Source organism: Gopherus evgoodei, chromosome 6, assembly GCF_007399415.2.
Source record: "Gopherus evgoodei ecotype Sinaloan lineage chromosome 6, rGopEvg1_v1.p, whole genome shotgun sequence".
Classification (NCBI taxonomy): Eukaryota; Metazoa; Chordata; order Testudines; family Testudinidae; genus Gopherus; species Gopherus evgoodei.
This window is the reverse complement of record NC_044327.1, coordinates 65,713,166-65,739,929: the sequence shown is the minus strand read 5'-3', so window position 1 is coordinate 65,739,929 and position 26,764 is coordinate 65,713,166. Positions and strand designations below refer to the sequence as shown.

At 39.6% G+C, this 26,764-nt stretch overlaps 1 protein-coding gene across 4 annotated transcripts in view; it reads right to left on the bottom strand.

Moving 5' to 3' along the window:
- EPB41L4A (erythrocyte membrane protein band 4.1 like 4A) overlaps positions 1-26,764 on the bottom strand; it is a 215,149-nt gene that overhangs the window by 4,746 nt on the left and 183,639 nt on the right. For all 4 annotated transcript variants that reach the window (XM_030566656.1, XM_030566658.1, XM_030566657.1 and 1 more), the window contains 6 exons: positions 25,629-25,706; positions 16,517-16,636; positions 7,543-7,590; positions 6,694-6,762; positions 4,918-5,028; positions 4,071-4,152 (listed from right to left, as the gene is read on the bottom strand). In XM_030566656.1, the coding sequence (XP_030422516.1) occupies positions 4,071-4,152; positions 4,918-5,028; positions 6,694-6,762; positions 7,543-7,590; positions 16,517-16,636; positions 25,629-25,706 (508 nt within the window). The remainder of the gene's footprint in view (positions 1-4,070; positions 4,153-4,917; positions 5,029-6,693; positions 6,763-7,542; positions 7,591-16,516; positions 16,637-25,628; positions 25,707-26,764) is intronic.

Genomic DNA, 26,764 nt, shown 5'->3' with positions numbered 1-26,764 from the left:
TAAAAATAGACCTTGTTGAATTATTTATAGTGTCCCTTTCAAAAATGCTATGATGTTTCTTTGTACAGTGACTCCAAGAAAACAGAGTGATCTGTTACAATAGTGGCAATAATCAGATATAAATGATCCATCACCATTTAGCAGAATGGGATGGGTATTTGCTTACTTTGCAGGTGAAATGTAGGCTAAGGATGTGACAACTCTTGATTCACTTACCTATACCAGCATTGTGGGAGAATATTTGCATCTGATCATATACCAAAACTAATTTCCTTTTCTCTCCATTAGCCCAGGCCAGAGTACTTCTGCCACCCCTCCCTGTTGCAGACCCATTACATGCTTGATCCTACTAGCCTGCCCCCTTCCCTCGCCCCTATCTGTTGTTCCTTGCCATTGTTTGGATTCATATTCTATAGCCAACAAATACCAAGACTAAATTATTTGGTATTTGGCCAGTTATTAAAAACATGCATTCATTAGGCATTAATGACCTGACAGTGCTTGGTTAGCTGATGTGGGATACCCCAATGCTCCTAACACTTTCCAGGACAACAGATTCAAACCAAACAGAAGGTAAACAAGACAACATACTGAATTCCTGAGTATGCAAAAAATAAATCAGTGAAATTCTCATTATTCCTTAAGGACTCAGTCATGCCAGGTTAATATTAACCCTGTGAAGAATTCATACTTATTGTTGAACTGTTCTTAATTCTTATTAAGAAAAAATCAATCTTTTAAACGTTGTTTAGCCAGACTGAGATGTCAAAAAAACCACAAACCCCACTGTGATGCTAGCAAGCCAGGTGCCAGCTCATGCCAAGATCCCCATGTCTCAACTGAACAGACACATAGCTGGAATCTGTTTGGCTTTTAGTGTTTGTATCTGTGAATGCTTGTAAACTGCTGCATGCATTAATCTCACTTGTAATATCTGTATTCCATACTATAATATTGGAGTGAATGTAGTGTGAGCCTCTGTGATCGTATGAATTGCCATACAGAAGAGAGACATTAATGAGTGTGAAGAGCTGCTCTTCTCATTTAGCATGACTTTCAGAATCTTGGGGGAAAGTCTGAGTATTGCATTTCAATGTGCTCTGACTTAGCTTCCTAATAATTTCATTTCCATAACTGACTCCATCCATTTGATGGTGAAGACAGACATTTTTAGCAAGAAAAATAAATTAAGTTCTAAAAAGTTAAAAGTAAAAAACACTGTTACTGTTCACTGAACATGCTGGGCCAGAAACGCCTTCTTCAGTTCTACCATCAGCAACAAAAGCACCATAAGACACACAGAACTGAAACAAAGTCCAGTAAGAAATGGTTTGCCAGGGAAGCAAAAGGCTTAGTAATCCACTAAATAATCAAGCCAACTACACCTGCATGAGTGCACCCCATTTTCCAATATATGCTATCAGAGTAGCAGAGCTCTCCTTTGATTCCTAGGAATCTTGTAGCATTGCTGAAAAAAACTCCCAACAAACTGACATTGGTACAGACAGTGACTGTTAGTGGCAATCACAGAAGAAGTGGCTCCTACTTTTCTAAGGACCCGGATGTAGGTAGAAACCCACCTGATATTTTTCCCTTGTCCACATTAATTAATGATGTACTTTGGTATTCCTTTAACATTAGATTTTCATAAATAAAAATCTAGATGCTTTTTTGGACATCAGCTGCCACTCTGAAAGGAAACTGGGATAACATGACACATAAAAGAACCTTCCACTTCTTCAGCAAGATCTCAGATCTCAGAATGCTTTACAAAAAAAATCATGAAATAAACCTCAATACATCCGGTAAAGAAGGTAATTAGCCTCATTTTAGATGGGGAAACAGGCTAAAAGTTATGCTCCATGTCACATAACAAGTCTTTGGCAGAGAAAAGAAACCACAACTGGTTTTACTCTGGCATTTTAACCATTAGGCCACACTTCCTCTCATAGTGATCACACTGTTCAGAGTAATACTGATACAATCAACACCATCAAAGCAAACTGTACTTTGCAGCGAGACACTTAGTGAAATGACTTCTAGAAGTACCTGCATTTTGAAATTGAAATCAAGAAGAAAAACAACACTGATCTGGTAGGACAGACTGTGCCTCAGTCTCCCCTGTTACCATATAAACTGTCATCTTTGGGGTCCTGAGGGTGCCGTCATCACCCAACTGGGTTGGGGCACATTGGCAGGGAAGCTTTAGTACTTTTGTGTGCAGCTTGGGAGAGGACCACAATCATCACTGCCCCAAGTCTGCCAATTAACTTTCACATGAGGGAAAACAAAGAAAGAAAACCTCACAAGTTCTTCCTGTGGTAAGAGTTTGTTCTGGACATTCAGGAAGTTAAAATAATTTTAACCTTTTAGAGTGTATTTAAGATGTTTACATCACAACGACCACATATAGACCGTCCTCTGAAAGCAACTACTGTCTCCATATAGAGGGTTATGGCTCACAAGAAGAGCTGAGTGGCTAATAAAAGGTGCTGCAATTCTTCATTCTTGGAAGAGGGCAACTATTGAGGTGAGGATGTGCCACCTTCTCAGGTATAATAGAGAGGGAAAACAATAGGAGCTAAGAATACTTACTGGCTAGAAGGGAGAGAGGTGTAGCAGAGTCAAAATGGCCACTTAAGGACTGCACCTGTTAATCTCTGCCAGATTTAAAGGGCTAGCTATCAGAAGAGCATGCTGGGAAAGGTTCCTTTTGAGCTATGATGTCCATTTAAAATCCTAGTGGAGAGAAAGCACTGCAGTTTTTACCTCGCTGTAGCTTAGGTAATCAAAGTCAACTTCAGATGGGTGGAATATAAGGTTGATCTTGACTAGCTACAGAGAGGTAAAAACCTCAATGCCTTCTCTCCATGAGGATTTTACATTGAGTTACCTACCTCAATGTAAGAAACACATCTTTTTTGTAGCCTACAAAGGTGAACCCACACTAGTGAGTTCAGTGGAAATCCCAGGGGAAGTAGTTCCAGCTTTCTAAGGATTAGGAATCTAAGTAGAATCCTGTGTGATATTTTCCCTTGTGTGCATGAATTAAATATGACCTTTGATTTTCTTTTAATATTATGTTTTTATAATAAAATTCTAGATTTTTTTGGGACATCACTTGCTTCTTGTGCTTAAAGTTTACTGCCACTGTATCACAGCTGATATCTGTCCAGTCTCATTTTATGACAACCTGTCTTTGTAACTACTACCACCTAGGTTTTTCCCTTCTGAGTCCACCAGACCTCTCAAATGCCTGTCAGCTGAAAGAGGATAGCTTTCTTCTCAGCAGTTAGAAAATAAGAGTTACAAACCTGGGACAGCAGCAAGGCACTGTGGAGTGGAGAGAAAATGTTAGTTCAAAAGTTGATTATCTCATTGGGTGCCTGGGCACATTTGCTTATTTATAGGAATTGCCCTAGTTGATCTACCTTGTATTGAGGGGGGAATAGGCTCCAAAAAGAGGAACTGTCTTCCAAATAACAGAAAGCAGGTAAATGCAGTATGGTAATTATGAAATTCAATGAATCTACATTATAAAAATGAAGTTTATCTTTGAGCAGTTACTTCTACATAATGTAAAGTTTCCTCCCAAGTCTGTTTGCTCTACTACAAGTTGAAAGCAAAAGATCAAATGTTAGATGTATTCTCCCCATTAAATATTACTCATAGATAATTCCACCAGGAGAACACTCTAAGCTCATAGACTTTAAGATCAGAAGAGACTGTCATGATCATCTAGTCTGACCTCCTGCACAATGCAGGCCACAGAATCTTACCCACCCACTCCTGTAATAGACCCATAACCTCTGGCTGAGTTACTGAAGTCCTCAAATCATGGTTTAAAGACTTCAAGTTACAAAGAATTCACCATTTACACTAGTTTAAACCTGCAAGTGATCTTCCCTGTGCTGCAGAGATAGGCAAAAAACAAACCAACCCCAGGGTCTGCCAATCTGCCCTGGGGAAAAATTCCTTCCCAACCCCAAATATGGCAATCAGTTAGACCCTGAGCATGCAGCAAGACCCACCAGCCAGACATTTGGTAAAGAAGCTGCACAATTACCAACCTGTTGTGAAGCTGGAATGCTGGGACCCTGAGCATCTGAGGAACGAGTCACAGGCAATGGAGGCACAAGGTCTGTTTTTGCACTGGGGGAAAAAGTTGAGATTATACTAGTTTGATGACTATTGTGAGAGAAAAAAGAATTCACTGAACAAGCTTGCAGTTTAACAACCCATTTGCATTTTCCCCCGTAGGGTAATAACAAAGCTGGTCCTTAACACTTTCATTTTAAGACAAACAATTATGGATCAAAAGGAGAAAACGTTGCTTTTTCTCCTGTATTTTTTAAACATTAAGGGCAAATTCTGTGGTCGGCTAAAGGGCCATAGAAAGTCTCATCACCAGGGGAACTGGCATGGTGCTGCACTACATGCAGGTCCTCACCAGAGAAAGGCCACACAAGCAGACTTCCTCTGCACGCTTCTGGGCTGTGCTCTGTAGTGGCTTTCTGCATGACAGGGAAGTGTGGGGAGGTGTACAGCTAGTAGATCTGTGGCTACACAGATGTGCTTTCGGAGACCCCTGATGAAGCAGGAGCATTACTGAGGCCTTGCACAGGGGAACTCTTCTCTTCTCCCTCACGCATCTTCACAACTGCTGCTGAGGAGCTTGGTGTATTCATTTTGGTTTCTGCAGCAGATTGCCCTTCCTTCTGAACAAGTCACCATCAAGCAAAGCAAGCATCCAAGGTCCAGAGGCTATAAATGTTTTCTGCTTCACTGAACTCCTTGGCTCTTACAGGAATGCCTGAGCACTATGTCAACACAACAGTCACATATATGCTACTGCTAATTTATCTGTGAGCTCAGGGGAACATCTGCGTCATATTAAAACCATCACATTCCACATACTTCACTTCAGACAGAACAGATCTCTCGCCATCAGAACACTGGGACCGCCGGTACTGCCGGTAGCTTCGGGGGGAATGTGAATGTCTAATGCGGATTGGGTCACCTTGAGTCCTAAATGAGAAACAAAATTCATAGCAGCAAATTAATACATCTGAGACTTTGCGCCGGAAAAGGACATAAAGACAGAAACAAAGTCCATTTAGGTGGCCACAAAACTTCAGCCTGGGACTGGAGTATGATGGAGCTTAGTTAATAAAGTCACTACTATAAAATAGGTAAGAATCTGTGTACTGGAGTAACACAAAGGAACAAGTATAACAAACCAAATTGTTGTTTGCCATGTTCTTGATCCCAGGATAGAAGAGAGACCAGGTAGGTGAGGTAATATCTTTATTGGACCAATTCCTGCTGGTGGAAAAAACAAGCTTTTGAGCCACATAGAGCTGACCTGAAGAAGAGCTCTGTGTCTCTCAAAAGCTCGTCTCTTCCACCAACAGTTGGTCCAATAAAAGGTATTACTTCACCCAGCCTGTCTAACTAGATTGCATTCCCTTAAAATGCAATTGGGAAAATATTGCTTTTTAAGTCTCCAAGTGTATCTTGAAAATGTTTTGGGGAGGTGGGGGGGCAGGAGAAGAAGAGGGAGGGAATTGCAGAACGGTCCTCTTACAGGCAGAATCGTTCCCAGCAGGTGTGGGTGCGAGTGATCAGGGAAGCTCTGCATCACTTCCTAGTATTGGCATGTGCCAACAAGGCACAATTGAGCTGCAAACTAGGAAACAGCCCTTAACACAGACCAGGTGGTCATCCTAAATTATTAACCTTTCTGCTCTAAGTGCTGAGGCATTTCTCCATGCCCACCCTCTCTTTTATTTAATTTCTAGGTGACATAAAACACAGTCTATTCGGGTAACCTAGCACTGAAGTATGATATAGGAGCCCTTTATAGGTGATGTTTACCAGTTTCAGACAATGCTATTTTATTTCCCTGAATCTTCCTGTTCTTGAGATCCTAGCCACAGCATGAGGGGGCCCTCTGGACTGGCCCTTCCATTATGTGTTTGTACTTCAAACTTTACATTTAAAGTTCTACAGTTCATTCTAAATGATACTGTCATGTGTGTATGTTGGAGAATGACGTTGAATAAAAAAATGGAAACAAAAAAAAATACATTCTGTGGAATTTTACCATCACCATGCTTTTTGCAGCAGAAGCACACTGTAAAACAAACTGGGATTTCACTCCTGTCAGAAGCAGTTGCCCACACCACTACACAGCCTCCCAGATGGCCAGTTGTCAGAGTGAAATGGATGTCTGCTCTAAAGGGACCTGCTATGCACTGGCAGCTGCCCACGATAAGCAGGGGAAGAGGGGTCACATAGGTCAAGCAGTGACTTTAAAGAACCTGAATAGAAAGGTAAATTTAAAAAAAATGAAAAGTTTTGAAAATAAATTTTCCCAAGGTCTTTGTGAGTGTAATGTGAAGAACAAATGCTGACAGATGGCAGAGTAAGAGAGGACGTTGAATTTGTTAGCATTTAGGTAAAGGGAAAGTACCTGGTTTAAAAATGATTCAAGTGTCTCTACCTTCCCTATCTGACCTACTCCATTCTGGATCAACATTTTCTAAGGAGTTCAAAAGATCAGAGGTTATTGGGAGGCCATTCTAGTCTCACTGAAGCTATTCCACAGTGACAGCCTTCGCTGAAAGGGATATTAGGCTATTAAGCACACATACAAGAAAAAAATCCATATTTCATAATGAATAAACTCACTCTATTTTGGTGTATGGAATCTCTTTCAGCTGCTCCTCCGACAGCCCAGATGGATCCACAAGTTCCTTCCTGGAAAAGATTATACAAGGAAGTTGAAATTCCAGAAACTACCAAATCCATAACAATTTATTCCTTTATTTTATTAGATCACAAAGATTTTCTGGAACCAGCTATGTTCAGCATTAAAGCTATCTAGATGTCAACATAGGAAGGCTATTTAGAAGTGTGCCTAAAATCTTGATCACTTCCCCTGTGTGTTGTACCCTATTTCCCCACCCTCTATCTGTTCTAGTCTTTTCAGACTCTATGATCTGTGGCACAGGCACTGTATCTTCATATATGCCCACAACGAGTAGAAAAGGGGCCCTGATCCTAACTGGTGCTGTACTGAAAAATAAATAGTAAAAATAAGAACGTTTTGGAGTCTAGATAGGAACACACCTTAAATGTACTAGATAATAGACAGACATCACAGATGGACAGAAAGAAAAAAATTATAAAGTTTTCTAAAAGGCAGTGGGCTTGATTCTTCTCTGCCCTGAGCAGAGTGGATATAGCCATTACCAAATCAGAATGGTAGTGTTTTACATCCACACTGCATGACATAACTGACTAAATAAGGTGCAGAGCAGTAGTGCATCTGGCCCTGTGGCTGTCCTTCCTAAATAGAGGCACCCTATACTGTACCTCCAAGTGTCACTAGTTCCAGCCATGTCCTGTCTTACTGTGTATTACATCCAAATGCTGAACATTCCTAAAGGCTAATTTCATTTAGCAAAATGTTTTACCCACACATTGGTTTTATAATTTATATAAAGGAACAAAAAATTTCCAAGTAACAATACTTACTGAATATGTTTCCATAACTCTTCCTTTGCTTGTACATCTGGGCTTCTCCTATAAACACCAAAACACACACAAAAGAGAGTCAGATCTATGAAAATGTCATATTACCTGATGTGTTGCAGCACAGTGATGACATTTAATGGCACACATCAAGGACAGAAATCATGCCAAGTGTAATCTGACACTGACTTGAATGTTAAAGTTTGTTATCTCCAGGAAAGAATTAAAATTCACTGAAACTGAAAAGTCATTTCTTGAATGAAAGGCTCTGAGCTGAATCACAATTTCTTTTCCTCTTGCCTTCAGCAAAAGTATGTATAAACCGTTCCAAGCAAAAGAGTTCTTCATTACAAGGTGAAGCAAACTAGAGCCACCTCTGCCTCACCCTATCCCACATGAACTTGGTACAGCTGAGGACTGAGGCCTCTCAGGGTGTCTACACTGCAGCTGGGAACAAGCCTCCCAGTCTTAGTAGTCAGACATGCAAGTAAGGCTCACACGAGTGCTCTACGCTGTAAAGGGCTGTCCATAAATTACACAACGCATTAGGTGGTGGGTGGGTTCTAAATTTTGCATGTTTGATTCCGTGTAACAGAGTATTACAAGGGAGTAGGTGGGTCTTGAAAATCAACAAATAATGCGTTACAGGACCGCCCATATGGATGTTGCGCCACCATCGACAGCGACTCAGGCTAGCCACTTCAACTTGGACTGAAGGGGCAGGGCTGGGCTGGAGCTTGAGTGGCTAGCCTGAGCCTACACCAGTGCCACAATGTCCACACAGTTATGGTTAGACAGTCAGCATGAGCCCTGTTAGCATGAGTCTGTCTACATGGGCTGGAAGATGCAGAGCAGACATATCTTATATTTTGGAGTTAAATTCACCCATTTGCAGAGGGTCTACACAAGCCCTCTTGCCACTTAAGGACAGTGTAGAGGCAGGAAGGAGAAGATAACATGATCATGCAGGGGGATATAACGTATCCAGTCCTAGTAGTTTATGTGGATCCAACGATGAGACCCCTTGTGCAGTTCTGGTCACTAAATCATCCTATAAACTGGAACAAACAGCCAGGGAGGAGATGCACTAGAGCCCCAGGCCCTCTCTGCAGTTTGGGAGCAGAATTACTACTGAGTTCACTGCACAAAGATTGTTTCCTCTGCTTTATGTGCTGCACGATGAATTTAACCCAGTGTGATTTTGTACATGATTAATCACTAATGTCACATACAATGAAAAGATTTTAGTCAGTGCACTGCTCATGGCAAAATATATAGCCAAAAGGTAGGGAAATGTCCTTACTTTTCAACTGAAGTGAAGCACATAGTAAAGTACGTCTGACATCTTTCTGTCAATTACAGAAAACATTGCCTGGTTACTCTGTAGCCCTGGCACTACATTTTTCTATTTTTTTCCCTTATAATGTCCACTAAGTTTGTATTTCATTCAAGGGATCAAGGGATAGTAGGGAAGGACTCTTATAGCTAATGTAACATTTGAAAATTCCCATTCATAGTCACCAAGGACTTTGCAGCCTAGTGGATAAAACATGTGCTTTACACAGCAGAGGGCGTGGACGAAGGTTGTAGTTTTAGTAACATTTCACATAACTCTTTTCATTGTGATTGTAGCTAACATTGGTAAAAATTAAAGCTTTAAAATCTATGCCTCTGAATTCAGCCATAGAAAAATGGGATGATATAAATATAATATTGAAAAAGTCATATTGGCAAAGGCTCATCTATTTGAATGGTCAAGTTAAGTAAGAAGGACCTGGGATACAGAATAGCTCAAGAGACTTGGTAAATAAGCAACAAAGCATTTTTACTATGATGTCAGTTCAAATCCATTCAAAGGACCAAAGTGTGCTCAGCCCTGCAATGGAGAAGAGAGCCTGTCACAATTGTTGATTTTGCTCTCCCTGAGCACAAAGATTGCACAGTGCTAGTGTGCACAGTGGCACTAGCCTCTCCAAAGGGTAAGAGGCTATGACCTGGCCCCACTCCCCTGCACTGGCCAATCATATATTGCATCCTTAAAAGGTATTACAGTTCCTACACTCAGCACAGCTCTGGAAGGCACAATGCCTCTCGGAGCACCCTGTGGGGAGGTACTCCTACATGGGGCAGTGCCTTCAAGGTAGAAGCAACAAAGAGTCTTATGGCACCTTATAGACTAACAGATGTATTGGAGCATGAGCTTTTGTGGGTGAATACCCACTTCGTCAGATGTCAATCTTATGCTCCAATACATCTGTTAGTCTATAAGGTGCCACACGACTCTTTGTTGCTTTTTACAGATCCAGACTAACAAGGCTACACCTCTGATACTTCAAGGTAGAAGTGAACAATTACCCTTGTTAAAATGAATTGGTAGTTTCAATCTAATAAGAGCGAACAATAAACCACCATCACAACTGGCACCCTTACAGGCAATCTCAGATCAATAGCTGACTTCAGTGGGAGCCGGAGCAGGTCTAAGTGAGGAGCCTAGGACTGAATGGGCATGGAGAATGAACCACCATCTCACCTCTTGGGGTGTACCCTCTCCACATCAGGGACCAGGCATCCCGACAGGTTAGTGTACAGGAGCTTCCATTACTCCTCCTTGTGTTGTACCTGCTCTATAGACAGAGGACTTCATCTCTAGGGCTGACATTCTGGCACCATTCTTTGTCAACATCCTACTGACACTGGCCAAAATGGCTATCCATCAGGCAAGGAGGAGGAAGCTGGACCAGGGGGTGACCAGCAACTGTGACGCCTACTTCCATTACCTAATTGTCTCACGCAGCTGGGCAGAGTTCTTGTGTGCAGCATCCACCAACTCCCTGGACTTCTTTGTGGAGTGGTGAGGACTGTCTGGGTGTGCTGTCTGCTCAGCATCCACATCCGGTTCCTTTGTTTTAAACACCTGATCCTCACTCATGTTCCTGTTTTTTTCATTTTTTGTCCCATGCATTTACTTGGCTTCTGGGCTCTGTGGCCTTACCCTCATTTGAAGGCCAAGTCTTTAGTTCCTACTGGACTTTGGTCCACCTCTTCTCGCAATTGAAATAGGTTGGCACCTTTCATAAACTTTAACCTCATTAGAGGAAAAAAGAACAATGAAGATGAAAGTGGACCCCACTTTTGGGTGATGTTTAATCAGGAAGGAAGAGCCAGCATTAACTCCAGTTGTACTTTGTTTATCTCGACCATTAACTGGATATGTCTTTTTGAATGCGTATAATAGTAAATAAATAAGTAATAACTATTACTGTAGTTGAACCACAAGTTATAAGCTGGATGCTGGAATTACTGAGTGAATTGATATGTCCTGTACTATGCAGGGGATCCCTTTTGGCCTTAAATCTCTCTGAATAATGGTAAGAATAATTAATTATGTTACATTTACATAGTGCTTTTCTTTCCCAAAGGTCCCGTTTTTATACAACCTGTTTTCTCACATTTCTAAACATTAATGGTTCAATTTTTAAAAGCACTCAGCCCTGGCCTAACTCTGCTCTCTCAGAAATCATTGGGTTTCATTGACTTCAGTAGGAGCACAATTAGGTTTTTTTGAAACTCTCTCACTGTATACTAGCGGATGGCCAGAAATGTTCTGAAATGAAAGGATACAAAGAAGAATAGGGAGAGGTGGATATGGCAGAGTTTTGCATTTGTGTTAAATGTAAAGAAGCCTCTGCTGAATTGGTATTAGATGCCTTATTAGTGGCAAAGCCTAATCAAGATAGTTTAAAGCTCCCCTGCAGTGCAGATTACCTTTTCTTTCATGGAAAAATTAAAGATGTTTTTGTTTCACCTTTCACATTTTTGAGTTATTTCTAGGTCTCAGCCTAGGGGAATAACATTTAGTAACATTTGTTTTGACTTAATATTAAATGTTTTATAGATGATCTAGAGATAAGAACTGTTAACTTTTGAGATTTTACAGGTGTTGAAAGATACTATAGTGACTGGCACGACAAATACCAGAGAGATCAGAAAGGTGGAAATTACCCTTTGCATTTATGGTTTTCTAATGGCATTCAAAGTAAATCTTTTTACAATATTTTTAGGTTTTGTCAGGAAACCTGACGGTGGGTTTTTCTGTGTATGTCAATCTATTTCTTCTTCTTTCTATTTCACTTCTCCTCCTCTCTCTCATCTGCCCTCACCTCTTTTTCCTCCTCTTCTTCCTTTCATGCCATGGTGCTTTCACCTCCCTGAGGTAGCAGCTAGGTATAGGAGTGGGGATTTTAATGGCATATTTCACTCCTTAATTCTGAACTGATTTTCTCCTTTCATTCAATCCCAGACTCACAAAGCAGCAGCTGTGAACTCTATACTCACCCTGGGGCCTTCTCAGTCTGAATAATCAGCCACTAGGGAATGTGAAAGCTCAAAGCAAGATGCACCCCAGCTCCTCAAGGGAGGCCAATACATTGCTTTTATAATGCTCATAAATCCTAGCTAGCCTGAGGTAGGAGAGCACCCAAATCCCTCCTGAACCCAGTGCTCCCACAAGACAATGTATCGTGCAATCCACCAAACCACTGAACTAGACCATATTTTTACTTTTTTATTCACTACTTGGCCCTGGATGTCCTACTATCACCCATCATTGCCAGCAACCTGATTTGCACTGGGAAATCCTGACTTCTGGTGTAAAGTCTTAAGACCAGGCAAGATAAGAAGCTACTTTGACTTCATCATTCTCTAAAAGCCACACATCCTGAACCTGTAAACAATCCCACTGCATAGTTCTGAGCTTTCATCCTTAATGCATATCATCACTCAACATCAAGGGACAACAGGCTTTCCCATTAAATCAAAGGCATCCTTGATCATTAATACCAAACAGCAGTCTCTCTCTCCCCCCACCCCACGCCCCTCATTTTATAATCCACAGTTCAGAGAAGAGTTCAGCTACTGTGTTATGCATAATGTGTATTCAGACTGTCCTGTTATAAATCTGAACTGAGTTCTGAACAGACAGTACCTTCTGGACCATTCCTAAGATAATCAGATTCTCTAGTGCTCAAGGAATCTAATGGGAATTTCCATTAAATATGTCTCCACTTCTTTTAAAAATTTTATTTTAATTTTATTTTTTGTTTTTTACAAGTTCAAACAGCCCTAGATGCTAATAAGGTCTACATTAATTTTATGCCCACATCTGTACTCTTATTAACAATTCATTTTGAATTCATGATTTGCAAATAGGCAGCATTTAGTGGATTTAAATAGCCAAGGAATTTAAATGGCCATTCTCACTTAAAAAATCCCCTTTGGCTACACAGATGTTTTACTTGAACTCTTGAAAATAAGCCTGGCAGAACTAGAATTTGGAGCTTTTTACATCTGCTGTTGCCATAAAAAGAAACAAGGGTCAAATACTTGTCAAATATTTTTCCAAGAAAAAAAATGTAGCAAAAAACTAACACTGAATGTTATTGTTTATCAAAGAAATTAAAGGTGATGAGCCCAAGTTAAACCAGACACAATTAAAGCTGATTTGTCCCTCTACCTCAAGCTACTAAAGTGAACCCAATTTGCAGTTAAATTGAATGCAGCACAGATAGTAGTTAACACGAAGGCCATGTCTATACTATTAAAATGACAGAGTTCAAAGCATTGTTAAATGTGTGGAACTGGTATGAATCTGTTATGACTAGACTAAAACAAACAAACAAACAAACAAACAACCTCATACCCTGCACTAGGGATCTGATTTTTCTCTGTTTTACATAGGTCACGCCATGTTATCACACAGCTGAGCCACAACCAAGTTTAATAAGTGCTTTTACACCCTACCATACCTTGAGTCTATCTGTCTTGTTTAATTTTGTATGTAGCGTAGATACACGTTCCAGGATAATAAAGAAACAAGGTGGGTGAGATTGGTAATATCTTTTACTGGACCAACTTCTGTTGGTGAGAGAGACAAGCTGTGTCTCTCACCAACAGAAGCTGGTCCAGTAAAAGGTATTATCTCAACTACCTTGTCTCTCATGCTTAATTTTGCCATTCAAATGGTTAAAAAGCTTTTATGTGATCATTTTTGTAAGAAACATCTTTAAAGAGCCAATGTTTTCTTTTTCAAGACTATTTTTGTCCATGTCAAATGTTTTTATTGTCAATTTGTTTTGTTCTGTTTTGCTTAGAAAGATAAACAGATGATGCAGATATATTCATCCCTATCACAATGAAGAGGAAAAAAAAACACATAATACCCTAAGATTTGTCTCCTCACCATCTAGGATCTTGTCTTGTTCTGTAAAGCACTGTGTACATTTATATTGCTATATCAATAATATGTAATGAAAATATAACCTTTTTACACCACTGATCTAATTCAGTTTCATCATTGCATGAGTTAAACTAGCCACAAGAGGGAGCCTCTTGTGTCTCATTAATGTAATAGAAACTTATCTGGCAAAGAAAAAGTTAGTTACAAATTTTATATAAGGGCTAGAAGTTTAGAGTGCACTTCCTGGTTTAAAACATGCTCTCTATATAGGAGGTAACAAAAAGTAATGGAAATCACATTTACTTTATGTTTCACAGCTTCAACACAAATGAGTTATTAGAGTGACACTTTTTACCTATGTAGTAATAAGTCTACCTATTAACATTTGATTTTTAAGTGATGGTGAAAGAAAACAGATCTGTACAAAGCCTGTAAAACTCTTAACATTTGGAATTTTAATGGCACTACGCATTTCTCATAAAGGAATCAAAACTGTAACATATGGCGTTAGAGATAAAAATGAGTTCTGATGATATTGGTAACCATGAGAACGGAACTCCGGTGGCTTGTAATATCAGAACTGTGAAATGTCAACACAGATATACAGCTTTATATCATAGTTTTGTTTTGTTTTTTATATTCAATAGATAACAGTAAAATAGTTGCACATTTGTATGTTGTATATATTCATCAAATTTCAATTTATTTCCTCTGCACCCCAATGAATAAATCCTTCCAGTCACAAGTTATTGAAGTAATTTTGCAGATTTAAAAAAAAAATTTTAAAGTGTGGTGCAACCCTCTTAAAGGAAAGTATTTTTTTCTCCATGGAGCTTCACTTTAAGGAGAAGCTCTCTAGAATTAGAACTGCAATCTACTCAAGGCAATGCACTGAAAGAATTCAGGACTTACCCTCAACTTACCTATATCTTTTCACTGGGGCGTAGGGTGACCAGATGTTCCAATTTTATAGGGACAGTCCTGATTTTTGGGTCTTTTTCTTACATAGGCTCTATTACCCCCCACCCCCAACCCGATTTTTCACACTTGCTGTCTAGTCACCATAACGGGGGATCAAGATCACCGCTCCTTACACAAAGCATGAGTAATGCTCTTTTTGTGGGGAGTTAAACAGAGACAAGAAGCAGCTGTTCCATTCTGCAGGCAAAGTAGATGTTACTGTCCCCTTGCAGTCCATGCCCAGGGGTCTGGTACCACTGGATGTGGGTAAGTATTATTTCTTGGTCCTGCTGTACCAGCATATTTTAAACCAACCTAAAACCACACTGGTATACAAGAATGCAACCTCACTACCAGGCGTAAGCAGATCCTCTACATCTGGATTTGTTGCACGCTATATGTGTGTTCAACTGTATTTATTCCCCCCACCAAGTTTTTAAAGTATTGGAGCTCTTGGTAGAAAAGTCTGACTCTGCCATTTTTATTAGTTTACATTTTGAAATCAATAGTTAATTTTGTGTTAACTCCTAGCCTCTTGCATGCCAGAGCTTGGACTGCATCTACTGGTGACATGGAGGTGCAATATCCCAGCGAAGGCCTGGATCTGTACCCCAATTCTGTATTAGGAATATTTTGTTATTTTTATGACATACATCTATAAATTGTTATGAGGGGAAATAAATTCAGCAATTTGATGCTTCACACAGATCCAATAGTTCTGGCTTAATATGGAAGGTAACTAAAACTTGTTTTATGAAACTGTAGCTGTGTAAGTGTTCGAGCGCATTACCTTGCTACCATACTAAGCCACATGCATCCTGGGATGGACAATTCATCCATTTTAGACAGGAACTAGCCTATGGTAGCAGTCAAGCTACTCTCTGGAGTACTATCCCGGGTCTCCCAGCTGGTCTCCTGGCACTCTTTAACATGCTTTCCAACACTTCTGCTCTGCCATGGATCCTCTGGCACTCTCCTTTAGATACCTGGGAGCCCCACCCTACTTTTGACTTTCTCTAGTCACAAGTTATGCTAGACATTAACACTACCAAGAATAATATTCTTGGAATCTCTCTAAACCCTGACTATCCACAGAGTAAAAAATAATCAATACAATGTTTTCATTAGTTCACAAGAAAATTAATTTTAGGAACTGGCAATTTCACTGTTCAGTGGATGGCTGAAGATATGCACGGCATTGCCTAGCAACACCACTCTTATCACGGAAATCTTGACAGCAGGTTATAATAAATCCCTGACTGCTGCTTACAAATGGTAATTTGAAGTGAAGTTGTTAGTGACCGGTCTAATCTGGAACAGTATTTCATAGATTTTTTTTTTGGCTAAATTAAATTGTGTGGAAATTTCACAAAGAGCAACCCTCACATACTATAGTAAAATAAAATGTCACTTGTAGATCTTCACTCACTGTACAAAGGTGGGGAATGTTATTATGCCCATTATAGAATTAGGGCCACATAAAGGTCTGGTGACTTGCTCAAGCTCACGTATTGAGTCAGTGGCAGAGTTTCTACTAGAACTCACATCTTCTTACTTCCAGCCTCATGCTCAAACCACTGCACCACTGGAGGGGGATTACAAAGTGGACTATTCCTAGAAGTCATCTAATGTGAGATTAAACCAAGTAAACTTCAATAAAGTTGCCATTCCTGAACAGCTTACAAAGAAGTAATAATAATTAGGTCAGAATTATTTGTCCTGGTGCAAAATACATTACAGTGGTCTTTGATTTCATGTCAAAGTGTGGAAATGCTCACGTACGATCGAGATCTGTGCCTGGATCGCCTGTAGTTGGGATCAGCCTGGTTTTTCTCTTTTTGTTGTCTCAGTACTGCTTCCCACTGAGGAGCTGAATCCACCATGTCATTCTCCTGCCGTAACCTGCATAAAGAACAACACATCTAGAGTAAAGATCTGGAGGATCAATGCTTTGGCATTGGTGTGGTTTGCAGTATTTTTTGAAGGAATCCTGGTGTTAGTCAAACTACTCTCTGGGCAGGGAAAGCCAGGACATGGATTACCCCAAGAATCAGCAGGAGCACTGAACTCCTTTGGCCCTGGGGCTGCGGTGGGGAGAGTGAGGTTCTCTGGTCCCTGGGGCTGTGGGGGCACAAAACGGGCTCCTCCAAAAGTCGACAAATATTTATTCCTGCGCGCACCTCTGCTGCTACCTTAAAAAGAGCTGATCAGCAAGCTTGGTTATAACCACATTTACATAAGAGTTATAACTTTCCTTTTACTTTACCTATTTCCTAAAACCATCACAAAAATAAGAACTTGTATCAAAGAAAACAAAATTTATTTAGAAATTTAAAAAAAAATCAGTTTGTACAAGAGGAAAATCAATACAAACCAGTAAAACATGTCCACATGAATTAGACAATCTTCCTAACCTATGCCGAAAGCACTTCATAGAGCTGTATGCTGATTTTATTTTGCTTTTCAAATCCACAGACTTTTAGTATAAGTCTAGTATTGCAGTTCACATTTTTGCAATTGTTTCTAAATTCTCTGGGCCAGCTTGCCCCCTTCTGTGGCAAAACCACTAACAGGGGCTTAAGGAGCAGGAAGAGTCCACATGGATCTCCTTACAGAGTACCTGCTCAAAAACAGTCTGCAGGATCAAACCGTAAAGCCTGAAACTCCCTCAGGATCTGGGTATATTTCAGGGAAGAGGAGTCCAGGACTATTTTTACCAGCTGCATGAAGCTCATTACGCTATGGCTGCAGACCTGGCAGTATGGCTCTAATGAAACCAGATGACCAGGGCCTCCCTTGCCCACAGCTGTGTTGAGACCTATCCAACCCACCCACTTCACCTCAAACATGCCAAGTCCCTGCTGCATCCCCCCTGCAAGGCACTTGGATTCACATGGGACACATTATATGGGATCTAGAAGTGTAAGGGACACTGCCATGGATGCTGCTGAGTCTCCCCTGCAGGCAGGAGGTAGATCTATACACAGAGGGTTACCTACATGTATGGATCCAGGGGACAAAAATGAAAAGAGGAGTCTAGTAAATGTTCTCAGGGTTTCCCTAGAGAATGACACTGTGAAGTCAAGTGCCTGTTGTTTGTAAGAACAATGCTGAAGAGGTTCAGAGTGCCTAGTTACTACAGCAACTGATGCTTTAGAGATAGATGGGATGGATTGCTGTAAGGTCAAAAATAGTCCAGGCACGCAGAAGTATCCAATCTAGAACACATTCTGAGAATAGATTCTATTTGGAAATTTAAATATCTGTTGTTTAAAATGAACAGTAATAATTCTTTTCAATTGATTTCACTGATCTCTAATGTCTAACCCTTATTCTAATAATGCCCAAAACAGGTCAGTGTAAAATGAGGTATAATCTAATGTAATAAATGAGAAATGTACCAATGGGAATCTGCTTAAAGGCAGAAACTCATATACAGTGCACCAGCATAGCTAGTGTATATCTTTTTTGTAGGGTTTAAAAGCAAATCCCCTGTATCCTTCTATATCCCTAAAAATGTCCAAATTCTTTACGAAGAGGTTTCAGTGCCAATTCAACCCACTTATTTTCAAATGCGATATGTTTTTTAAAAAAATAACGACAGATCCGTTAATCAGTCCATGATTCACAGCTAGTGCAGATTGGAACGAATGTCAGCAATGAATTACAAGCTCTGCACCTCTAATAACAAACTGATCTTATTTCAGGGTGATGCCTCCAGCCAAGACAATCAACATGTTAAGGCAAGGTCATTCAGGCCTAGCCAAAAGTTAGCCAGTCTTGGAGGTGGATATGTTTATTGGGGGCGATCAGATGCAAAGATGGAACAGGCAAATAGGATATGAAACTGTTGAGCGACAGCACTGAATATAATCCTGCAGGAATTAAGAGACAGACCATGTGAAATACCATTCTGAGGGAGGAGGGTGTTTGATATGACAACAAACCAGGCATATTAAAGAAACCTGAAAATAGAATTGGGAAGGAAAATTCGAGAAAAAAGATGCCAGAAAGATATTTCTCTGGCAGGCTGGCTGATCAAGAGGGTCAGAAAGGAAATATCACTCCCTTGGAAATATAAGCTATTTTATTCTTATTGTTGCCAGTAACAAGCTTTATCTAGATGAATTTTTAATTATATCAGGTTAGCGATGTTAGGCAAACAGTTTCTGTTTCTTTCATCTGATTTTCTCTATATATGTTTAATGACTCTTGGGCTGGATCCTCAGCTAGTGCAAATCAGCAAAGCTCTGTTGCATGGCACAATGCAGCCAGAACACACTGGCGCATCAAGTCTTCATCTCTAAACAAGTCACTTTAAACCTGTAATCGGCAGCAGCAAGAATTAACATAAATTTATGTACAGAAATGTAATATAGGAACTCACATATCAACAGGTAATTCATTGTGAAAGGGCGGCCATCATCCATGGTGTAAATAGTGTCACATGTCTTGATATAGTACAGTCGTTTAAACCTGTGCAAAATGCTACTAAATCAGAATGGCAGTATTTGACACCAATTTTGCTCATTTGTGACTACACATGTGCCAGGCAATGGAGAACCAGGCCCAGTATCTATTAATAGATAGCATCCAGTCTGTTGAGGAGGCATGTGACCTCTGCTGGAGGTAGGATTTCATAAATATTTAGTTGTCTGGCATAAAAAATTAAAAACCAGCTGCAATACACTACAGATTACAGCAGAGCATGATGTATGCACCCACTGGCTATAATGTGAGTGAGACTGTACACCTTGTGATAGTGTTTGAAATTACACCCCTGCACTGACCATCCACTTTGTCAATAAGCTTCTGATTAATTATCTTTCATTTATAAAATAAACAAGTCCTTTCTTCTGCAGCCCACTCTACTACTGGAAATCCTTGGGGCTAATAGGGAATGAAATTACAACTACAGCAGGAAAGTGCTTTTCTACAGCTGAAAGTCTGACAGTGCTAAAGATAAAGAATGACAAAATAAAAAAGAGAAAAGAAGATCTTACAGACTGGGTATAGGTTGAAACCATCATTGGTTTCTGAGCTAGCAAAGATTCAAACAACACAGTTCCATGTTATTTCAGACTAATACCTTTTGCTTAAACAAATACAATGTGATGAACAAGAATCGTTTTCAAAGCCGTTTTAGCACTAGTATGACAATGGTGTGATACAACCATTGTACTAAGTGTCCATGCCAGGATCAGAACTGTACAAGTAAACACGTCCATAGCTAGAATATTTCTGATTGTAGCATCCTGAAACAACTTCAGCAATTATGAAAGATTCCCAGGGAACCTTCATCCAGTGATTTCCAAGATTTAAATCCAGAATACATGTATAAAATTTGATCACCTTTGGACCTTCCCTCCAGCTATGGAAGAAAGTACTTCTCCCCTTGCTCTCTCCCCAGCATGCACTGGTTTGACACTTTTAAATCTTCTTGATTTGAAAGTGGATGAGGTACTATAAAAAAGCGCCTCACAGTGCGGTGCTGCTCTTTGACTGAAATACAGAGGAGATAGTAATTCTTTTCCAAATTTGGCACCCCTGCTAAAATGAGATATTGCCTTGGAGCTTTTCCCCTTTTTGTCATATAGTAACATCTATCTTCCAGTTTTTGTGAGCTCTGTGTAAAAATTGGAAATTAAACCAGAGCCTGAGAATCCAGATATTTCACTTTCTACTCCTTGTAAAAAATCCCTGGAAACTCTTCATATATTAGATATTAAAAGCATTATGACATAGATGTTAGATACAGGAAAGCAAAGACTTGGACTAGAATTTCTAACAACTTCCTGCTGCTGAAATCAAACGTGCAGTTTCCCATTTGGTTCTGTATTTGTCAGTCTTCAGATGCTCTAATTTTTTTATCACGTCTCCTCTCCCTGAAAATATACGTCTGTTTTGGGCATTGGTTTGAGAACACTGATGCAAAAAAATCATTTACTTTTTCAGCACCTCTCTATTTTTTTCAGCTTTCTCTGACCATAAATTACCCTTCCGAGCTCTTAGAGGTGGCATTGTCTCCAACAATGATTTCTTGCTTCACATGTACTTGAAAGATGTCTCATTACTCTTAACCTCTTCTGCAATTTCTTCATTCTCCATCTTTGCTTTTTATAATTTTTACATGTTCTTGCCCTCAGTTGGCATTCTGCCAGCCTTCCTCTACTCTGGAGGCTTTCTTCCTTCTATGCTTCTTTGTTAACCTTTAATATTTTTTGCATGTCCTAGTTAATATATATTGGCCTTCTAAAAATTCTAATATATGTATTTCTGGATGGTAAGAAAATCCTTGGGCATGCATTAATTTATCTCTGAATACTTTATATTTCTGCTTTCTCCTTTCCTACTATTGCTCTAACACAATTTCGCCCAACAATAACAGTCACGTTTACTTATCTGCTTAATTTGCAGCAAATATAGTATTGAAAAATCTCAATATATAAAGTACTAAAGCAGCTAACAAAACAAGCAATATCAGCAAACTAAAAACACTAGTGTTACATCTCTGCAGGATTCAGATTAGATGTGGTTATGAAGCTGTGACGACTTGGGGAATGTGTCTATGTAAAGTTTATGAATTTTGATTTCTGGTTGATACTAGGGACTCTCTGTATCTGTATCAGACTGTCAGCTCCATTTCGAATGTGGAGCTTGTTTGCCTTCCCCGCTGTCTTTTGCCTCGATATTGAGCTAAAACCCACAGGAGAAATTCTTCCACCTGACACAGGGCTAGCAATGGTCATTAAACTGTAATGATCATCCATTCAAATGCAGCACTCTTGGACAAAGAGATAGCTACTGCCTAGGGTAAACCAGTTTTTCAAGTCTGAACTCCAGGGCAGAAATAACTAGGCAATGGATCACCTGGTGAGAAATCTCTGATGAGGCCAAACAGGGAGTCACCTGACAAAGGGCGCTGGAGGTTAGAAAAGATAGATCTCTCATCAGCCATTTCAGATAAAGAGAATGGTGGGCACCGACTGCATGGGTCAGAGAGAGATAGACAGACAGACAGAATCCAGGACTAGGAAAGGAAGCAATGTGCAGGAAGGGGATCCCAGATACCTCGGAGGACTCTGACCAAGGCCCAAAGAATGCTCCAGAGTAGCGAGGAAACTGAAGCAGGGAAATGCATATAGGTATTTTTAATTTTTTGTCTAAATCTGTATATTTCTCATGCTAGCTAAAATAAAGAGTGACTGGTTTGGGGAAAACCTTACGATGTATGTGTACTTCACTATCACATGTACCTGACGAGAAGAACTCTAAACCCAGAGCACCCATGAGACTGGAGCTCCAAGATAAGATGTGCTCAAGCTATCAGGGGGAGTAAACACTGGTCCTGGGGACCTAAGGCAGCTGGGTCAGGGGGTCCCATTTCTGTGAAGCAGTAACAGAAAGTCTGTACCTAGGAAACGTGCCAGAGACAAGGAAAAAGCCAGTGCTGCAGCCTACCCACCTTAAGAATATGAAGGCTCATCTGACTGCTGAAGTTCCATTTCAAACATATTTGAGAATGTATCTGCTTAATACTTTTTGTGCTATTCTCTAGAGATGTGATCAAATTTCTATGAATACAACCAACTAGAAGGCAATGTACTATACATAATACCTCATAACTTAAATAAATTTTCTTTTGACCACAGCATGAAAATACAGAGAATGCATCTTTTATTATTTAAATATATTCAGAACAGTTTTTGCTGTACTTTATTTACATAAATTTGCCTCAGAATAAAATATACACAGGTTGTATTGAAATCTAATGTGTTTATTAAGAATGCTTAAATATTTGTTGTTCTCTTAATCCTAACCTTCACCATTTTCACTGTTAATGCCTCACATTTACTCTTGATTTTCTTTGCATACCAATGCTAGATTTGCTTTCACCTGATACTTGGGAATATTGTCTCCATCTGTTCATTTGTCAAGACCAAAAAGAGTACAATTTAGTGCTCATTTCTGCAATGTGCCTGATCCACAGCACTGGAAAATGAACTCATATTTATCAACAAAACAGATACAGCCTGGGCAGTGGCAGCACATATTTCCCCATGTCATCCTGCTACTTTAACACTGATCTGGCTGGATTACCTCTGCTAGTAAGAAGATACAGTAAAAAATTCAGAACTATGGAATGGACATGGACACTGAATACCTGCTGAAACTGCTTACACAAAGGTGGCAATTGACTGAGGCCAGTGTTTTCCCTGTACCTGGCCATAGGGAACAAAACTAAGACCAATAGCACATTTCATATATGTTACCAGGTAGATGTCAGATTGGTAATGACTTTTGATCTGGGCTGGAATTAAACTGGTGACCTAGAGGTAAAAGGCTCTATATCATTAACATTCCTATATGCCATCCAGTCCTGAAATCATAAAATATTACAAAAATACATGTGAACTATGAAATATTTAGCTCTTTAATCTGAACAGAAGAAGGGCTAGAAAGATGAAAGCAGATTCTTCTTATTCTTAAGAAAATGATAAACAATAAACAACATCCACACTTTCTTGCAGTTCATTCCTTATATTGCAAGAGTCTCTTATTAAGTGAACTCTAACTTTAAAGATGTTCTAAGAATTTCCCAACACAGACAAAAGCCACATCACTATAAGAGGGTTTACAACCCCCCCTGCATACACATAAGCAGATGGTAAGTTTCATGGGCTGAAAATGCTGCCAAGACCATCCCTCAAAGGTGTTCAGCCAATCAATAGGTGACAGCAGCTATTTGGATGCAGTGAAGCCCCTCACCTTCTGTGAGACTATGGAAAGAGAAGAGTATAAATCTGTCTGAATTTAGATATCAGCTCAGCACACTCATCCCTGCCTGGTCAGTCCCTCTGGTACAAACAAACAGCTGCAAGATGACAAAGAACAAAGAAGCCACAACACAATATCCAAAAGAAGTAATCTTCCAGCCCAGCACTCTTTCTGCAAGATGATGACATCACCAAGACTTCAGCATCATTGGTGAGACAATCTTGGCAAAATCATTGCCAAGGCAAAGGGATCAGAGATAAACTGTTCTTGTAATAATAGTAATGGGATATTGAAATGCTATGGTAATTTAAGGCATTAACATCTTCTCCATTAAACACTGGATCATTCATACTGTGTACTCCTAGAGAGAAGACATAAGCTAACCTTGGCAAACAAAGAGAACCAGTGGGTTTTACTTTGAATTAAATGTTCTTTACATTCATGATTTTGCTTTTCAAGAACATTCCTGCAAATGAACCAGTGAGTTTATAAGAAATATAGTTATTTCAACTGAATAACTCTTGAATGACTTCTTAAGAATCTGAGTTAAATATTTTCTTCATTTTCATAGGTCTTAGTTAATAATACTAACAATCTAGCCCTTACATAGCACTTTTCAATAGTAGATCTCAAAACACTTTACAAAGCAGGTCTGTATCATTAGCCCTATTGTACAGATGAGGAAACTGAGGGGGACAAAGAGGGGAAGTGACTTGTCCAAGGTCACCCAGCAGGCTCTTGGTAGAGCTGGGAACAGAAACCAGGTCTCCTAAGTCTATAGCTAGTGCTCTATCCACTAAACTACACTTCCCCTAGTTAAGCTCACTTACCTCTGCCCATTTATACACTGTTTATGTTATCCATGATAAATCAAACCAGATTCACCAAGCCTTCAACAAAATTCCTTTGTCCATGTATAAACTGTTAGTTATCTGTGGTACGCTAAAACAGACTCACTACTGATTGGGGGAATAATATACCTTGGTCTTATCTTACCTAGAGAAGAGTGTCCCCAGCAGGGTGGACCCACTCTCCAATGTATAATATCTCTGTTAAGAGCTCTCCACAGAGCCGTACAGAAGAGATTGTGTCTGAAGTAACCATTGCTTACTGCTTGTTTGTGTTCTGGTTTGTTGTTATTTTCTTTCTTTTCCTTTCTTTAATAATAAAATAGTCATAGTTAATAACTGATTATTCTGCTTGTCTTCAATCATGGTATCCCCTCAGGCGTGGCAAGCAACCCATGTAATTAAAATAGTGGCATTAAGAGGAGCGGGTATTAAAATTCAGCCTATCATTTCTTGTTTCTCTAGGCTGTACTTTAAAAAAAAATAGATAAAAATATTTGACGCCCAACAGCTTCAAACATCCCTTTCTACTCAGAAGGCACCAGCCACAACCAAGTAATCAGCATACAGTAAGTAAGGAACTTGATTTGACTGGAGCCAACAAATATTTGGGTTCAAGATAGTGATGGGAAAGTTGAACTAAGTTTTCTTTTAGAAGAGACTGCAGTAAGAAGAAATGGAAATGGGGTCATTCAGATCTAAGAACATGATTCCATTCCCTTCCACAGAGACATTGCTGACAATGTGCTGGAGTAATGACACCCTCTTGACACATACTTTTCTTTTACAAATAGACTTTGTACTTTGAATGGTAGAGTGGATTGCTTCCCTTCAATTTCAGTCACATTTTGAGATGCTGACAATTCACAAGTATATGTGAATGTCATACGCGGCACTGTCAGAGATTACAGGCATTAATAGTCATTAAAACAGTTCATTTTTTCATCACGATACACTAAAAATGCAAATCTGTTGTAAACTTCTTCATGTAATTGATTGCATGATGCATTAATAATGAATTCTTCCAAATGACCAATAAGGGGACTAGCATTGATTGAATACACATATGTATATGTGCTTCTCTAATTAAATTACTTATATGCAAATCTGAGCTTTAAGTTGCCACATTGTGTCTCAGTGAGACTGTATAAAACTAGAGCAAGTTAATATAGACTATAGAAAGATCAGCAGAAAAGCAGAACTGTTACAGAAATATTAACAATCTGTTTGTGTTTTGCACTTCAGTGCCTCCAGTAATTAAAGTTAACCTGTTTCTCTTCTTCCGATGCTCCCGGTTAGAATTTTCTGACTCACTACCACTGCTGGTATTACAACGAGATCGTGACCTGGGGAGTGGAACAGTAAGAACAAGAATTATCAATATTAACAAGTTCACTCTCAATATTAACTATGTAACATTTTGCAATTAATACTTTATAAATTAAAGAACTTGTGTTCATTTGTCTCCTATTATTAGAATGTCCATAATACTGTAAAGTTCTGTACAAGTCTATGAACAATATCCAACAAGAAGGAAGTAGGAAATAGAAGAGATGCAGGGAGAACATAAAACTTTGTCTACACTTGAAAGTGATTTCAGAGTATGTTTTTGTGTGTTAATAATCAGAAACAACTGTTTTGAAATCAGATATCCACACTGCTGTGTTTTCTGGGCTTTAGCTAATTCCCTTTTGGACCACTGAGTCCACACAGTACTGCATTTCTTCAAAATAAGTGCAAAGCCTTCAGGATGGGCATCCCACTGGTAGTCACAGAATCAAAGAAATGTGGGCTGGAGGTGACCTCAAGAGGTCATCTAGTCCAGCCTCCTGTGCTAAGGTATGACCAAGTAAACCTAGACCATCCCTGACAGGTCTTTGTCTAACCTGACAGGGATTCCGCAACCTCCCTTGGTAACCTATTCCAGCGCTTAATTACCTTTACAGTTAGAAGGATATCTATCTTACATTTCCCTTTCTTCAGATTAAGCCTATTTATTTCTTGTCCTACCATCAGTGGACATGGAAAATTGAACACTTCACTCTTTATAGCAGCCCTTAACATATTTGAAGAGTGTTGTCAGGTCCCACTCCCATCCCCCGTCTTCTTTTCTCAAGACTAAACATGCCCAGTTTTTTAAATCTTTCCTCATAGGTCAGATTTTCTAAATCTTCTATCATTTTTCTTGCTCTTCCATGGACTCTCTCCTATTTGTCCACATCTTTCCTAAAGTGCCCAGAACTGGACCCACTACTGCAGCCGAGGGCTCACCACTGATAAGTAGAGTGGAACAATTACCTCCCATATCTTACATACAACACTCCTTTTAATACATCACAGAATGATATTAGCCTTTTTTCACAACTGCATTACATTTTTGATTCATATTGAATTTATGATCTGC